The 19,154-nt window shown below is 40.7% G+C and overlaps 1 protein-coding gene across 1 annotated transcript; it reads right to left on the minus strand.

Annotated features, from left to right (window-relative positions):
- Positions 1-373: 373 nt before the first annotated feature.
- NEK5 (NIMA related kinase 5) lies at positions 374-16,750 on the minus strand. Its single transcript, XM_053457756.1, has 22 exons — positions 16,624-16,750; positions 15,958-16,054; positions 15,568-15,665; positions 14,479-14,562; positions 14,320-14,390; positions 13,563-13,649; positions 12,921-12,975; positions 12,327-12,527; positions 12,114-12,210; positions 11,382-11,509; positions 10,854-11,029; positions 10,448-10,514; positions 8,657-8,788; positions 7,861-7,944; positions 6,228-6,329; positions 6,022-6,102; positions 5,386-5,451; positions 4,975-5,077; positions 2,447-2,581; positions 1,667-1,783; positions 1,374-1,485; positions 374-707 (listed from the first exon to the last, which is right to left on the minus strand). The coding sequence occupies exons 1-22, from the start codon at positions 16,738-16,740 to the stop codon at positions 512-514; spliced, it is 2,406 nt and encodes an 801-aa protein (XP_053313731.1). The 5' UTR covers positions 16,741-16,750; the 3' UTR covers positions 374-511.
- Positions 16,751-19,154: the final 2,404 nt, after the last annotated feature.

Raw genomic sequence — 19,154 nt, forward strand, 5'->3', positions numbered from 1 at the left:
AGTTAAGGCATAGGTAGGTTTTTGTTTTCTTTTTAATAGAAAGTTAATTACTGATGACTTGCTGTGAATAGTGTAGTTGGCTATACAAAGTTAAGCAAAGATGTATAAAGATAAGGTCGAACTACAGCAGACAGCAAATTGCTAAACCCTTAAAGCATAGAACAGCATATGGCAGTTTGAATTATATGCTTACATGTTGTGTACATTCAGTGACAAAACATATTGTTTTGCATGTCTAGGACATTTAAATGTCTGCATATACAGTATATATGTATAGATATATATAATCAGCTATTACGATTAATGATTGCCTTGGCTTGATGGCAACATCTTCCAAACACAGACTGGTACGCCACTACAATACAATACAATACATGAACGATGACTTTCTGTTGCATGTGTCTGCTGTATACATACTACCCATACATGTGAGTAGTACATATCTATCTCTACCCTGACATTAAAGGCAGCTTGTCATCCATTGCTACACCCCGTCTCTTCTTATTGCCTCTTAGCTGTTTTCTGCTGAACTCTGGTCTGGCTTCTGAGCATCGGAACTCCGTGTATCCATGGCAGGCTTCTCTGCAGAAGAATCTTTTTTCTCAACCACTTTTTCTTCTAACGCCTTTCCTTCTGTGTGACCTAAAACTCTTTCCATGGAGTCCATGACCTCCTCTCTAAGTTCGTCTTCGGATTCTTCGAAATTGCTGTAAATACAGAGGTTATATCAAGTAGTATCATGGTGTGAAAATGTATACTTTTATCATTCATTAAATTATGCTTTTCAGGTTAACCCTCTATGTCCCTCATGACCCAGGTGAACCAACAATGGATTGGCACAAGCTGAGGCAGATCCAGTTCAATGAACCAGACTGCTTTTTGTAGACACAGACATAAGATAAGACACCTTAAATGGCTCACTAATCCACTAAAGATCAGGGCCAAGCCTGGCATTGAGCTGGAGCCCGCACCGACACACCGGGCCCTGTTAGGGCCACTTTACTGAAGAAGAATCCACGTTAAAGTGCTTTACTATGTGTTCCTGCTGCAGTTGGCCTTCCTTTCTGTGGTTCAGCAATTCTTACAACTGATTGGCTTCCAATCAGCCTCCAATCAGTGACAGGAATGCCCTAATTGAAAATAGGAGTGCTTTCTGCGCATGTGCACAAGAGATCTGAACAGGCCCCTACCCCAACGCTGGAGTTGATTGTGGACATCTACATGACATATAGCTGGGGTGGGGAAAGGGGAAAATGCACAGAGGTCACCTTGCGATTTGAAGGTGCACATGATGACTGGAGTGTCTATTGACTAAGAAGGCCTTTTACCATATAAAACAGACCCATGCTTGGTCTTATCAGTAAAACTCTTACGTATCGTCATCGTCAGATCTTGGTTCTAGTCGCTCTTCATCCAAGTCATCCTCTGATGCTTCGTCAGTTTCCACATCTCCCTTCACTGGAGGCCATTGCTTCAAAGTTCCATCTAAACAGAAGAAAAGGTCAACTTATTTAATGGTGGTCCCAGATTGTTTTAGATGGAGTGAATGGGTTGGTCAAAACAGCAGAATACAGAGAACTACTTCTCGTGTAACGCCTGCTTATGATCTCACCGGTTGTGTATTACATTTCGCAGAGAACCAGAGGAGGAAACATTTTATTCTCACCACACACATCTTCATCATGGATAATGGAGTTATCCATCTCCGCCTCAGCCAAGGCTTTTAACAGCGTAGCAGGTGCCATGTGTTTCCACTGCTTCCGATTTATGGGCAAGTCATCAACTGGCAAAACAAAAAGTATGAGATTACTCAAATTAGTAATTTTGACTCAAAGCCATCGTGGAATATGAATTAACCTAAAATGGTCATCTCATGACTGTATTTAGTAGACTTCTAGGTACTGTAAGCTCGGTTTACTGACTCCATACTTTCAGCATTAACCAGTTTGCTCTACCCAATTCAGTGCATCGTTGCGTCAGGGCAGATGACCCTGATTGAGTTGGTCCAGCGTTCCAATCACGTTCAGCAATTGGCTATGATTCCCGGGAACTCTGCCAAGATTAGTAGGCGTTGACCCAAGTTTAGATTGGGTCGTTAGCCATGTTCACATGTAAAGCGAGCATTATTAATTTATGCTGTGCCCTTCACTACTTTCTAAGGAGATAGATTATATGTAATAGTACATACCAATTATGGGGCTATAAAACGCTACCCATAAGTCTATCCTGATCACGTCTAGCTTCCAGTAACCTTTGCCTGTCACGCTAAATCGGATTTTGTGTGCTGGATTCTTGTCTTACTGTATGTAGGTAAATGGTTGCATTGCCGGTTCTGTTAATCACTATTCTTTATCTCTATGGTGGGGTTTATACACAGAACATTTGGGATTCCCTGCTTCCTGTAGATTAATCACACAGGCTCGTTGTTACTTTTGTCGCTCCTCACCACGGTCTATGTCGGCCACGGTGTCGCTAACAGACGTGACGTCAGCCGCCTGTAGAATATGCAGCAATGTTTTAGGAACTCCTGGAGTCCACTGTTTCCGGTTATCTGCTGTTTTATCACCCAGTTTGGTATCATCTGCAAAACAACATGAACAAAAATACAGTATTATTATTATCTGTTATTTATATAGCGCCAACAATTTACGCAGCGCTTTGTAAATTACATATATACAAGGGGTATGACAAGACTAGGATTAATATACACGGGACACAATAGAAGAGACGGATGATTTTACACTTGTATCCGCACTAATGTGATAAGCTAGAGAGTATTTCTCTGTAATTCTATGGCACCTATCTACAAAAGAAATACTATATTATTAAATGTATACGTTCTAACAAATGAAACATGGTCTAGAGATAAATTCTGCTTTTTTGCTGTAATTTGGAGATATTTCGTTAAACCCTTAGAGCGCCAGCTCCGTGCGTGGAACCCCATTAGGATGTCAGCTGCCCCCCCATGCATGTAGTGGTATTCTAGGAGCCCGGCAGAGATCATGCCAATTGATTCTGTGGTGTAGTGGGGTCTTCACCCGCCTCTCCCAGCAGTCTAGAGCGTTTAAGTTTACATGCAAGCCTTTAAATGTCTTACGATTACATTTAAACACTAAGGCTCCATCTGGGGAAGCGAGAATGCTTCCGATTGATCCGGTTTAACCAGACTTTCAAGAATATCTAGGTCTTTTCCCCTGACATATTATAGAGTTCAAACTGGAATAGCCGCACATTTATAGTTATACGCAGAGTCACAGCAAAATACACAGATTGACAAGTCAGATAATATTAGCACAGGAGAGCTATCCAGACTGTACCTATTTTATCTGATCTGTTACTATTGTTAAATACACTTTTTTATTGCTATTTCGCAAGTATAGTTGGTTTGATTTGCATGTAGGGAGAATCAATTTGTATGCATGACTGTTCATGGTTAAAATAATCTGTTGTCTTTATGTTTATGATTTTTGCTCTTTGTTTTTGAAACATCTTGAGATTAATAGGAATCGGAGAACAATCCCCCCAATAAACTGGAGGTGGAATTTGCTGTCTTGTTTATGCTTCCAGTGGCAAGCCCGCTGTTTATAGTAATGAACACGAGGTCTGTAAAGAATGCTTTACTTTATCGGAACACTATATTTACTGTCATGCTAGTACCTAGCAGGCTAGAGGGGGTAAAAAACCCATTAGTGGTGGGTGTAGATTGTCAAAAGCCTACTGTATTTGGGATGACATCACAGGAAGTTACAGTATAAGGACAAAATACCAGACAGCAGTGGACAGGGCACTTAAATACCGTATTGGCCCGAATATAGGCCGCACTTTTTTCCCCCACTTTAAAGACTTAAAGTGCGGCCTATATTCGGGGTCTAGCGCCCGACGCCCGGGCGCCGAGCAGGCAGCGGGGTTAGGATACAGATCCCCCGCAGCGGTGCAGGGGACCTGTATCCTACTGTCTGATACGCTCAGACAGCCTCCCCTGCCAGCACTTTCCACGGGGGAGTACCGGCACGGGAGGTTGTCTAAGCGCATCGCATCGCACGGACGTTCACCGGCAGCGGCGATGCGCCGCTGCCGGTGAACATCCGCACGATGCATTTTAACCCCCCCCGACTTACCAGAGCAGACTCCCGGGTGTCTTGCAGGGCTGGCGGAAGACATCTACGCAATACGCGTATACAACTTCCAGCACTCAGCGGAAGTGCCGGCACCGGGAGCTGTATACACGATGTGCATAGATGTCCCCCTCTGGCCCCGTAAGACACCCAGGTGTCTACTCTGGTAAATCGGGGGGGGGAGGACAGAGTGGCAGCATATCGAGGGGGGGGAGAGAGGACAGAGTGGCAGCATATCGAGGGGGGGGAGAGAGGACAGAGTGGCAGCATATCTCGGGGGGGGGACAGAGTGGCAGCATATCTGGGGGGGGGGACAGAGTGGCAGCATGTTTTTGGTGCTTTTTTAAAGAAAAAAACTTTTTCTTTAAAAAAAGCACCAAACATTTAGGGTGCGGCCTATATACGGGGGCGGCCTATATCCGAGCCAATACGGTACTAGGGCTAGACAAGGTTCTATCGAGACTGTAAAAAACTGCGGTTTAAGATATCAGAGTATCCCTGTTAGTGGCCCACACTGACTGAGATCAACAGAATCCGATGTCCTCACACATGAATGAGAATGGGGAGCTCCAGGATATCATATCATATGCCAGGATATCATATGCCAGTATATCATATCATACGCCAGGATATCATATCATATATGCACAGCAAGTGCTATAGATTCAGATCTTGCACGTTATGGAGAAGAAAAGGCGCAGAGGCGCAGAGACCGGGGAGAAGGCATGTGAGAAAGAAGACTGATATAGAGAGAGGAGGACAAGCCATAGGAGCACGGTATGGAAAGTGTGTGAATAACCTCATACAGTCTAACAAATGGAATAGGTCCTGAGAGAGCAACTAAGCTGAAGGCTATTACCCGAGTCCTGTACGGCACAACCTTTGTACATCTCACTCCAGTTGACATCCTCGAGTTTCTTCCCATGATCAAATGTCAGAGTATCATTGAGTAAATCAGCTTCCTGCGACGATACCACAATGTCAAAATCAATCAGCATTAGGAAGGCAGGAGTACTATCTGTGTTATCCAATTTAATCTAGGTGTTCTCACTACAAATCGGAAATTGCAGCTTAAAGACAAATCTTTTTTTGCACCTTGAGCACTTTGCATTTTTTATATATAGAAGGAAGTGTATAGATCAACGGAAAAGGGTTCATCCAGCAACATACAAAAACCTAAACACGCACAAGGTGTATCTGAATTAATTGCCTTTTATACCGAAGATGTTTGCTTGACCTATACTATTACACATGCATTCACACGTCCTACCTCATCCGCTTTGGTGTCTTCCTCTTGAAAAGGTTCGTGTAAATCAATTTCAAACTTCACTCCACCCTACGAAGCATCATAAACTGCTTATTTTCTCGTAAGTATCATACCTTAAAGAGTACTTCATGACTAAATTATGGCAGAACTACAAAAAAAATGTATAGATCAAGGGAAGATTTGAAGTGTGATTGTATTTACAAGTGACAATTATAAAAGAAAAGCCTAACACAATCGGGCCACTCTCTCTCACTACATTTTGCTGGCCCAGACCAACCAGCCTAACTAATCACTTCCCTGCCCTGCCAGACCCAGCTAAGCCAGGCTCTGGAAGCCTCCCCCAGACAACACTCGGGTCCAGGCAGCTTTGCCTTTCTTGGCTTGGTGAAAGTCTTATTCAGGTCTTGTCCTTGCTGGGAGCTCAGGGGAAACAATCTCTCCTCGCTTTCCTGCCGCTGATGGATGCCGATCAGTTGCAGGAAACATAAGACCATGAAGAGTGTGCTCTGCTGCAGCTCTGCATCTGCAGCTTCTCGCTAAGGCAAGTAATTATTCAATTCTATGTATATTCCTGCATGTTAAACACATTTATAAGAAAGTACTTGTAAAGTAGTTAGTTTCAGATACCAGAAATCATACCTTGACTTTATACTTTTCTTCCAGTGCTTTCCTTTCTTGTCTGTTTTGCACAGAGATTTGAATTAAATGTTTTTCAATGTCCTTAAAGACAAAAAGAACGTTATTTTTTTGGCACTTAACAGGTTCCCCATCTAACATGAAACCTCCATAGTAGCAAGTGACACAAAAGGAGCATTTGGCTTTATTTGTGATATTTCCACTATTACCTCCGCCGGCTGTGGGGTATCAGGCTGGTCCCTGTGAGGTGTCCCCTTTCCATTCTTCCCTGGCTTCACTACGTATGTTGCCTTTGGAACCTTAGGGGCCTCCTGTATAATATTATATAACATGCAATATATGATTATTTATTTTACCAGCATCATCCGTTTTTTAAACATCTTAAATAGCAATGTTCAGTGGGCTCCATTCACAAAACGTTATAGCTAGTGATTGCGGTATCTTAAAGGGGAAGTCTCATAGAAATCATATTTTTCTTCATGAGGACAAAATTCAGTGCTGTCATAAATGCGATGTTCCAATAAACCCTTTATCTGCAGACCAATAATGTGATATTTCGAGTGACTTTCCCTGCTCAGACACTACATTGAGATGACATTTTTTAGGAATACTAATGAAGTCTACTTCTCCAGAATTTCATTAGTCAGAGTGTCCGGCTATGTGATTAGTACTGAGCAATTCTATTGGTTACCACTAGTCAGTATGATAAGGAGTCAGGATGTTTGTCTAGCAGATTGGGCTGAGATAAAACACATACTAATGGCTAGTCATGTGAAAAGGAAAGTACACCCTCTTTGAATTCTATGGTTTTACATATCAGGACGTAATAATGATCATCTGTTCCTTAGCGGGTCTAAAAATGAGGTGAACAACAACACATGACATATTACACCATGCCATGATTTATGCAACAAAAACAAAGCCAAAATGGAGAAGCCATGTGTTAAAAACTAAGTACACCTTTAATAGCTTATAGAACCATCTTTAGCAGCAATAACTGAAAGTATTAATTTTCTGTGTGACTCTCTAACTCTCCAGCATTGTTGTGGAGGAATTTAGGCCCACTCTTCTACAACGTTGCTTCATTGAGGTTTGCAGGCATTTGTTTATGCACAGATCTATTAAGGTCCCACAACAGCATTTTAATCGGGTTGAGGTTTGGACTTTGACTGGGCTATTGCAACACCTTGATTCTGTTATTTTTCAGCCATTCTGTTGTAGATTTGCTGGTGTGCTTTAGATCATTGTTGCCTGAACGAATTTTGGCCAAGCTTTACCTTTGCATCACTATTACAGCACTATTAGTTGTCAAAACAGCTTTTCGGCGTGAAGCATCTTCCTTGCTTGATTTCTTCCACTCCTAGGGTATTTAAACTCTATATTTTTATCTCTAATTGCTTTATTCTTTGTTTAGCTCACCTTGATGAAGACCCGATCCGTTGTAACACTGATATAACTGCTTTTGTTCCAATGTAATTAATGAAGATTTTGTTTGTATATCTGAGTGTGCACTGCATAGTCGACCACGCATTAAAACCCAATGTAAAAGGCACTAAATATGGGTCACGAAAATTAAATGATTCTGTTTTATGAGATGGTGCTGCACATCATAAACGATAAGATGGTGCTGCACCTGGGTTACATTATTTCCCTTTAAAAATATGTCATTAAGATCGAGCCTCTCTCACTGGAATGAGAGATAATCCCAGAAGAGGATCTAACTTTTATTCTCATTAAACCTTATAAATATATATATATATATATATATATATATATATATATACACGTATATACACATATATATACACACACACACACACACACACAAACAATTGTATTTACCTGATAGCCTCCTCCAGCTTTGACTTTATTTTCTTTAACTTCACTATAATACTGCTGGCGAATGAGTTCAAGCTGTTTCAGGTACTGTCAGGTAAAACATTATAAGTTATCACTGGGCATACGGCTACAACAGTTAATCTGATGTTAGGAAAAGGCTGATGCTCACACATAAAAACAATATGGCGGAAAACAAATCAGTTGAGGCTCACTGTGCCCTCATACGGTAATTCTGTAGGGAGAGGAACCGCTTGGAAACAAGCTCTCTATATATTATTATATTTATTCACCAATCAAGAATTGTAAAAATAGTTGTGGGAGCGTTGTGGAAGTGCCAATAGTGGCCAGCTAGCCCTAAAAAAATATATATTATTTTGCTCAAAGGGGCCCTTCATCCTTATGGAAGCTAGTGAATATATGTGTCCTCAACACCGACTGTGTTTTCAATTTACAGTTTACAAATATTATTCCCTGGATAACCTGAAGACAACCCAGTAGGTGAAAATTGTTATGTAATATTTGTTATGTCTTGTTTACCCGTTGTACAGTGCTGTGGGATATGATGGCGCTTTATAAATCAATAAATAACGATTATGTCTGAAAAGTTAACACAAGTGAAATTAGCAGTAGGACATGGAGTAGGATCTGCTTGATGCCTATTGCAGAACTAGCACTATCGTTCTGTCCCTTCTAGTCGTCATCATTCCCCGGCCTTGACGGTCTACCTAGTTGTGAAGCCCCTTCTTCTGCGCTTTCATGTTGTATAAATGATGAGATAAAGGCGGGATGCAGATTCTACCTGTTCTTCTTTCTCATTGTTCCTGGGCTGCTGTCTCTGTGGTGTCCTCTCCAAGTGCTGTTCAGGGTGGATTTCAGGTCTTGGACCTTGCACTGGTTTGTAGAAATGATCAGCAGAGGATGGCCGTAGACCCTACACGTTAAAGAAATACGTTGAGAATAGAATAAACATTGAGGTATAAATGGATGATCTTCTCTGTGAAGTCCTGTTTTCAGAAATGAGGTCATTAGCTGCAACGATTATTCATTCTGAAGATTGATATCTCATATTTGTCGTTTGGCACTGAATGCTGTTCAATAATACAAATGTTTTATTAGACACATTAGATTACAAACAGCAGGCAAACTCCTATCCTTAAACCACATTATTACGCAGTCTGGCATAACTGCTCTTTTTGGCCCTTTTACTTAAAGCCAAGTTACACCACTCAAAGCTGGCAGCAATCTATCAACTGGTATTAAATAAAATGTGCTGGCTCCATCTTGGCTGGACTTCCCATCTGGAGTTGGAGGGCTCTTGTCAGTGGCTGAAACATCGGCTTAACGGAACATGCATTGAAAGCTGTTAAATGATAGACCCATGGGAGACATATTGGGGAGACCCCTCCAACTTCTCTTAGGTGAATGTGCTAGAAGTGAGCCACAAAGTCAGTGTGTATTTGGAATGGATCCACGTGGCACTACGCCCTTGCCAAACATTTCTGTCTTCGCCTTAACCTACTTTACGCTGGGGACAGCATGGAACACCATCGATCACAAATACGTGTAAGGTATGTGGCCAGTGCACCACATAAAAGAGAAAGGGAATATACATAGTCATGCTGTTATATGTAGATATGTATTTATTAAGCACTAACAGGTATACTTGGAACAGTTTATAGTATAATAAATGGGAGTTACAATAAATACAGTAGTCTGCATAGAAACATAGAATCCGATCGCAGATATAATTATTTGGCCCTTTTTCCATGATGTTAGGACTTAAATCGTTATCAATTCTTGTTCTAGTCTTAGCTTCAGGACAGCCATATGCCCACTCCACGCAGACATATGTACACATATACTATCTGATCTGAGCTTGTTTCGTGAAAAATTAGCTATTCAAAAGTATGGCTAGAGGTTAGATTAGAAGGCCTTGGCATTTAAAGGGACACATAAATGAAGGTACTTTAATAAGCATGCTCCAACCTGCAAAATAGATAAATCACTTACCTTTAGTAGAAGCTGCAGCTCGAGAGCTGCAACACACCGTCCCCTCCCAGGCACCCAATCAGCGGCATGAAATCACTCCCATTAAAAGCAGTATGAGTGTGCTTGCAGTGGGGGGTCATATTAGACCCTAGAAGTCTTGAACAAGCTACAACTGGAGAGTAATGTACAACACGCCTGAACATATCTCCTGTAAGCGTAGGAGCTTTTGGGGGGGTTGGCAAACACATATGGGGGGTTATTCAGAATCCTTCCATGCGTTTGCAAGGAGGACCAAGGAAAAACTTAAAAAGAGACCACTCCGTTGTCATATGCATTTAGTAAACACAGAGTTTATTATAGTCTTATACCGACACCTTGTGCACAGTGCTGGTACACCATCATTTGTCTAGTTTGGATTTATTTTATAACAGAGTGAGCTTGTATTATCTCTTTATAATGCAGTGCATTGTAATAGTGTTGGAAGCCGTCAAAGAATTGGAGGTCATGCGTTCAGAACCACATAAGGATTCACATAAGGTAAGAGAAATATATCATAAAAAAGAAATTAAATAAGATAACTAATGGTTTTTAAAATACTCACCAACTGCTTCTCTACCTTTATTCTATATAGCTGTGCTTCCTGACGTCTCTGTAAATACTCTGCTGGCCTACAAATCAACAGATGTATTATTAATCAGCTCATATAAATAAAAGACCTATCCACAATATATAGCCACATTTTTATACGGCCATTGCAACTAACAATTTGTGGTCAGGGGAGGGCTGGCACCTTCCGGCCCAGGGGGACAACTATAGCCAAGTCCCCCTCCTCATCAAAAACCACACATTTAATTAAAATATAACCAGATTACCTTGCAGGCTTCTCCTTGAGTGCTCCTGACCCCACCTATAGCCCCGTCCGTATGTAGCCCCACTTCTATAGGCATAACCTCAAAGGTGTCTCCATTTGGACGCGTGTAACGTGGAGGGGTATGATAAACGCTTACCACTGTTGCGGGATTTGGATGTCTCTTTGTTTACAATACTCCTCAACTCGCTGGTTCATCTGGACCTCGTAGGCTCGCTGTTGTACGTTGTTCAACTGAGCGTAGTAGTGGCCGTAATTCCCGTGTAATCTGACTGCAGCTGGTTTCTCGGGGACATCCAATCTACGTTCCCAATACTGAACAATAACAAAAATATGTTATTATGAAAAGTTCCATAGCTGATGTACTCATACTGTAATATTCATAATGTTATAATATCCAATATAGTCTGTGATATATTCACAGTATGATGAAAAAGAACAACACAGCATTGTCTCTAGACCGTGGTACATGTACTTTAACGTTTCTGTTCATTGTGACTATAAATGTATGATTTATTGAATGCACAGGGGGTCTTGTATAAAATACGAGAAACCTTAAAACATCTATTAGCATAAAATCCAGAAGAAGATCCTTCCAGGCACCGCAGGTAGTGCTATACTATAGCAGAATCACGAGGGTAAATCATGTTCCGCTGTCATTCCTCACCTTGGCCATGTGCTGCTGGACATTTACAGGGGACTTCCATTCATTCCTTTTTGGTAGTCCGTCTCTCCTGGGAGGCGTTACCAACTTGGCCCTCTGTGGATTCAATTTTAGCCTTTCCCCTTTTGTAGCTTAAAAAGCAAATATACAAAAAAAAATCCATGATTTCATTAAAATAAAGTGTGAAAGGAGAGAATGTTTATATTAGATTGAAAGTCACTGATGTTCTGTGTAAATGTTGTGTATCAGGCTTTGTACACGTGTACATGTGCAGGCACTAGCAGCAGAGCCAGAACTGACATTTTATTCATTCGATGTTCCCTGTTTCATTCATTCATCCTTTCCTGGAATTCAGAATGTTTGGTGGGTATGTGCGTATCACAGTGTCTGCAGCTCTAAATGCCACATTAACATGTATAAAAACAGCAACAAATGGGTTTATAAGTCAACTTGTGTAAAAATAGTACATAAATACCTATTAACAGGTGGCAAAGTCACATACAAAGTGTAATGAAAACCCTGCTCCTTGGCAAAACCTCTAAACATAAGAGCGTCCCATTTTGTGAATTGGACACAAATGGCCAGATTGTGGTTTCTGTGTGTGCCAATTGTGTTTTAGGCAAGCATGTTCCTGGTTGGGCTAGCCCTCAAACTGATAGTCTCCAGCGTGCTTGTAGATGTAGATATTCAGGATGAAGAATATACAGTGCGTGGGGCTGTACTTTTGGACATTACCTGGAGATTGTCTGGGTGCTGGGGTACAGCCGACTTTCGTTGATGTTGGCTGTTTCTTTCTGTGTAAGACTGTGTGGCTGAATTCATCCTGAATTTGCTGGAGATAAAAACATAACATAAACAACTAAAAAAAAGCAACATAAAAACACTTAATCAGATTTACTCTTTCCAACGTTACTCTACGTGATGCATTCAGTAGCGACAGACACTTACCTCTGGGCTCAGGAACCTGTTTATAAGCCTTTCCAAAAATGGCTTCTTTAATATGGAGGTGATTGATGGTCTGTCGCGTGGGGATATTTTAAAAAGCTGCGATATCAGGATCCGGAGGTCGTAAGAGTATTTCGAGGAGAGCGGCTCGTAGCGGCCTCTGCAGATCTTCACCACCAGCTGGTGTAAGCTACCTGCTTCAAACTTCACAATAAAAGTCAAACCGAATGATATGAAGTGGGGAATAATCCTCACAAATTAAATATATAGTGATACATATCTTGGATATAACAATAGAAACCAATGGCATGTTCCTTACTGCGTCTCACGTGTAATACTGGGACCCAAAAATGCCCTTTATAAACACACCAAAAGTGGACACAAACTTATTCAAGAACTTATTCAGATGTAGAATTTGGTCCGGAACATATAAATGTGATCAGTGGCTTAAAACTAGCTTTTCCCAGGCGGTGCGGCCCCTGATGTGCCCAGAGATGGCTGGACACATCAGGGGGTAGTCAGGGGGTACATCGGCAGGCACGTCTTTGAATCTAAGGAGCACATTTAACATTTGAAAGTATAAAGCGAAATGCTTACAGGATGCTTTAATGTACACAGTTCATACAGCACACAACCTAGAGACCAGATATCCCTGAAACAGAGAACAAAAGCATTAAAACACAACCACAAATAGAGCGCTAATCACATCTGTACAAAATAAATGATGCTGCGGGGGGGGGGGCATTTCTAGGGGCGCAAAATCTTTTTAAGATCTGTCTAAACTAATTGGTCAAACAGAATTTGACAAATCATATCATATGTTGCTAGTAGATCAGTGTCAGGCTAAGGCCCTCCAGTGGCCCCTGGGCTCCAGCGGCCACCTACCTCCCAGCCACAGTAGCCTGCACATTAGAGCACTGAGGACCCCCAGATCTCCCCCCCCGACACATGCCAATGTGTATAATGGATAATTCACCAATACAGTAGATAAGCTTAGATGTATATTATATACATCCATTTATACATCCATATATACCCTGTAACCGCGGTGTCATCGCAAAAGCAGATACAAAGAAAAAGTTACGCTACTCGCATTGCAAATAACCGCAGCGAACGGATACCTTTGCCTTTTCAAATATTTATGACTTTAAGGGCTGAATTACCAAGACGTAAAACTATCACATTTACAAGAAAACCGCTAAGCCCTGCTAGGTACGGTATAAGTAAATCGCGACATACGTCTTGTTGTTATAAGGCCGATTCTCACAGATTTCAGGTGAAAGGTAATAAGGCGTTCCAACGCGGGTACGAGCCAGCTCCATCGTGCTTAAAAAAGGAAAGAAATGTATTATGAATTATTATGTATTATTTTTATGTATTCTATATTTATTTATATAGCGCCAGCAGATTCTGTAGCGCTGTATAGTGAAATTCTTGAGTTGATGCACTGAAGTGACCGGTAAGCTGCTGGGTTAGTGAATACACACATCCCTAAAACCGTGAAATTCTATATACAGCATCAATACCTCCTTAGCGTTATATTAAATAGCAAGTCTAGGGAAAATAACAAAATAAATAATAAAAATAATCAAAAAAATCATTAAAAATATAATACAACTGTCGTAAAACCGCAGGAGCCGCATTATTTTCCTGGCAACTTTATTCTGGATTTATTTAAGATTAGAAAATATAATCAGTTGACCGATTATAGAATCAAAGCAACGTAAATAATGCCAAACAATGTTAACTAGCTCTAATATTTTAATCACCTAATTAATAATGTAAGATTATTTAAATGCAGGCTGCAAACCTGTTTTAAAAGGAAATATGTTTGAATCAGTATGATAGGACTACTATACAATCAAATACTTGTTATAAGCTAGAAAGGTTTATGATATGACATGTGATTTAGGGGGTTAATCGCCAAGGTATAGGAGAGACGAGGGACATTTCTTTCCATGGACCAGTCAGTGTAAGGTTAACCATTCACGCTTACTTGTTTAAGACTCTCGCTATGCCAAAGTCGCCCAGTTTGGCAACAGTCCCGTTACCGGAGAGAAAGATGTTCTGCGGAGAAAAAAAAGAAAGCGTAACCGATCGCTTACGCCTGCAATCTACGGACCCATCCGGAGCCAATAACGGAAAATATCTGTACCTGCGCCTTAATATCTCTGTGTAGGACTTTCCGGTCGTGGATATGTTTAAGACCCAGTGAAATCTGCACAAACCAATTCAGGATCTGCAACAAAAACCCCAATACTCAGAAAAAGGAAATACATAAATAAATAGAAAATACAAAAAAATATATAAAATTTATGTCTAAAAATGGAAATATTTCTTTGCGTGGGATTTTTTTTTTTAACAGAACAGAAGCCAAGTCGATGTGTTTTATTGGCTCGATCACAAACCCTTGGCAGAAACACTTCTGAAAGGTGAGTCTTCCCCCTGCCCTACATACTAAAGCTGACGGGACTCTATAAATGTTCTTGCAGCATCAGTGACCATTTCCCGGTATCTAACATGTCCTTAGTGTTCATTTCTTTAAAGTCTTACGGGTAAAATTCAGCCATTTTGTCAACTGGTCGGTTTCCACATTCGCAGTGTAAGAAAAACATTAACAAAAAAAAAAAGAAATTCAGGTAATAACGGAATTGGCTTTAATGCTCCTAAAATGTTAGTACATAGAAGAAAATCTTATTTATTCCATAACTTAGCTAACTTAAAATTAAGAAGGTACATTCCTTATGCCAATGTATGTTTGGACCCAAAAGTCACGGGCATATCTGGGAACTTGTTAAGCGAGCTGACCCTGAGACCCACTGAGATATTAACCCTTTAATGGGCCATTGTGAGGATTCTATGCTGTGACTCACCAAACGTGTTAACCAATTGGCTCTAATACCGGTCACCTGCATTCAAGTAGGCATATTCACCATAACAAACTGGTAGCAAAAGCACCAGTTGGAAGTCTTATATATGATCACAGCACCGTGGAATAAAAAAAGGAGTCAGATACAGACTGCGATGCTTAGAATCTGCCCCTTCACCCGGGGATTGGGGCAAAAAACCTGAGACTTGGTCAAACCCTGACAGTTCCCATGTATGGTCTCCATCAGTGCATAAAACCTTGAAAACATTTAGCGTTTTCTTCTATATGGGGGACAGATTTGTTTTTTTTTCTCTTTCTTGATGGTCAAAGTCAGACACTTTTTGAATATATTTGAATATACGGTATATTAACTACCTGATCTTCATCAAAAAGAAGACCTCGTTGTCTGTTTATTCTCTTCATCAGGTCGCCGCCATCACAATACTCCATGACAATGAATAACTTATTCCTTTCTGGGAGAAAAAAGAAATTGCTCGTACAAAGATCCTGTGCTGAGAAGCCATCCTCATTCTCTAGTTTGATACGACCAGCCTGCTCGCTAAACAAACTCTTATACATTATATCGCTGTACGTTGGAAGTTCCCCCCTCTCAATGATGATAATACACCCATAACTGGAGCCGTAATCAATTACGTTTATTCCAACTGGCAATGATGGTGCGTGGATGTGATCATTAATAATATTATATTTAGCCATTTTCACTCAAATGATGCTTTATACTGTACGGAGTTCCCACCAGCTGACCTTCAACTGCAGTGAAAAATGTTACGATGTTTGGGTGCTTCATCTTGGCCAACAGGGTCACTTCTTTGTGAGAAGCTTCCTTTTCTTTTTGCGGCATCTAAAAAAAAGAACAAAAGAACAAAAAAATGAATCAAATATTATTGGGAAGCCATTCATTAAAAGGACAGACCCCTAAAGAAGAAGGCATATTAAAGTAGTCTGCATCCAGCGCCGGGGATGTCTAGCGGGCTAACGCATCCGCTCCCACAATACACATCAGCCAACAGCCACAGCGAGCACACAATGGGCATCTACTGATGGGCATCAACTGATGGGACTGCCATCCGACTCTCACCCCCCAACGCTGGACACGTCTCTCCCTCCAGGTCTTCGATGCACATTTCAGGGCCATGCTTACCTTGGAAGACGGGAGCTTTTACTTGCCCAAAGGCTGTTCAGTGTCCCCCTTGTAGAATTTGGATTTAAAAGGTCATCAGTCCAGCATTTCCCGGGACATAAAGAGGTAAACGTGCGACCCAGGACCCCCAGGTGAAACCTTAACAGGTGGCAGCCCATCACTGATCATTCACAGTGGACTGGAAACATAGTTATGCCCACCAATAATATATGGGCATTGGTAATGAATAATAATAATAATAACGCGGTTATCTTGGTAACACCGCTTACCTTTAACAGGTTAATTTCCTTGATTACGCAATTCAGGTTATCAGCCTTTGCTCTTGCGAGAAATGCTTTTCCGAACGCTCCCTCTCCGATCTTCCGAACAATCTCGTATTTATCCATTGCGTCTCTCTAGTGCTTGTTGGAAAAAAAAAAGGAACATATAAAATAACCAAAAATGCAAAAGGAAAATGTCTGATACAGAGTGCCTAGTTTTTTAAGAATGAAGCACGTTTTATATAATCACTATTATTATTATCCTTTATTTATATGGCGCCTTCAATTTACGCAGCATATGTTCTAAATATTATTATTATTATGAACAAAAATTTTATGCACAAAAAGGGAAAAGAAAAAATTATTTAATCATGAAATAAATGAATATAGCCATATACTTGCATTTTCAGCAGCTATTTCTGATCTAAAAGGAATAGAGTTTTTTTTTTCCTTCCCTAAACTCCTTTGTATCACTTTGTGGATTATTAGGAGATTTTTATTATTATATATAAATATATATTCTTTATAGAAATTGTATTATTTCGTTCAGTAGCTCAAACTGGCTATTTATGTTAGTTGTAATCAATTAATGTTTATTATAAAAAAAAAAAAGAGCTAAAGCAGAGAAAGGAGTGGAAACTAACGCAGTTTGTGTCCTTTAAGGTGGAGGTGTTTATAAAATTAAACTCTCAGGGTTTTTGTCCCAATCCATTAACAGATTCATATAACCCCAAGAGACATATACCTGTATATATATATATATATATATATATATATATATACACACACACACACACACACAACGGTATATCTAAACACACATATACATATATTTATTTCTGCTCGTTAACCATTTGCATGCTCTATAATACCACTGGTCACCCCACTGTCACTCAAAAGGTTAAAAAATAATTCTGAATTTGGTATGTTTGGAAGGTAATGTTAACTTAATAGTAGGCTTTCCTGGATATTACCGATCTCTTCTTTCGATCAATTTGATCCTCAGGTTTTAACTTAGTAAAGTAATTAACATTAAAACATACAATGTGACGGCAGGAAAGACACGTTCAGCCCATCTAGTCTGCTCATTTATCCCGATAGCTTTATGGCTATCTACCACTTCTGCTGGGACGCTGTCCACCTATCTACTACCCGCTTAGTTAAGTAAAAGACATTTAGTTTCTCATTCGCCAGAAGTTAAACAAGTTTAAAAAATGAACACTGTATGTAAAAAAAGTATTTATACATAAAAATGATTGGCGCTGAGAGAGCTTCCCCGTACCTGCTGTGGTGACAGTTCTGCCTCTCGGCTGATGCTGGTAACTTTACACCAAAACAGAATTATCTCAACTTCCGCAAGCAAATAATAAGGAAGGGCCATGTTTATGTTACCCACATGAAGGGGTAATATGACAGCAGCCACTGCTTTGGTGAGTAAAGGCCCTGAGAGGTTTTTGCCCCATTTTCGTGGGTAGCCCAGAACCCTGATGGGGGTAACAATAAGGAAACATAATGTGAGGATAATTGCCCCGCCTCCTTGTTGCTATGGTTACAAGACGCAACAAGACTAAAAAGCAAAGTCTTCCTGTCTCCTCACCCCTTATCCATAAACCCCAGACCTGCCACAGCTCCCACTGTGTAACCAGACATCGCCCACACCCACAAATCCCAGCCCCAACCATACTTACCGACAGGCTTCAGCTCCTCTGCCTCTGCTTCAAGGTAACCAGACGCCAGGAGGCAGGAGGGACCGTGTCTGAAAGGCACCCCGCGAGGTGCATGCTGGGACCTGTAGTTCTGTGCCATCAGCTCATGTTCCTGGTTCTAGGTTCCACAGCATCCAGGGCATTGAGCACACTGCATTTATTAACACATTCAGCAGAATATATGTGCTCAGTACTAACTTATACATAATTTGCCTCCCTTCACCCATTTCTGTGCTTGCCGTGTGTGCGTTTATATGTTAAATGAAGAGTTTGGTAACCCTACGTTAGGGTACAAATCTGGCAGTTCTGCGCTTCTTTTGGCTTCTTCTTGCTTTTGGCTACCGAAGCGTTAAGTAATATAAGCAATGCAAGATTTCTTTGTGTCTGGCGAGTCTTAAGAAGACTCTAGAACCCTTTACAAGGAACCCTATTTTAATTTGTAAATCACTGCTTGTCTAAGAGGATCAAAGCCAACTTCTGGGCAGCCCATCGACATCTGTATCTAACAAATTAACACAATACAGAATATAACCTGCTTTTATTACAAACACCGGTTCAGGGTTGGGGGGATTTTTCAGGATCTTTGAAAGAGATTCCACCTGAAGAAGAGACCTCCGATGTCCCGAAGGCTCCTGTAACTCTATATATGTTTCAGGGTTATCTCGATAAAAGGTATCACCAAAGACCCCATATTCCTTTGGACCAGTATGGCTGTATCCATTTCCCTACAAACATGAGGAACATAAATTCTCTTCTTTTTTAAATATTAACTATTTGATGGAATCCCCCCAATTTGCTGGTAATTTTGACAGAGTCTCAATGGGTTAACGTTAA

Source organism: Spea bombifrons, chromosome 2, assembly GCF_027358695.1.
Source record: "Spea bombifrons isolate aSpeBom1 chromosome 2, aSpeBom1.2.pri, whole genome shotgun sequence".
NCBI classification, from domain to species: Eukaryota; Metazoa; Chordata; class Amphibia; order Anura; family Pelobatidae; genus Spea; species Spea bombifrons.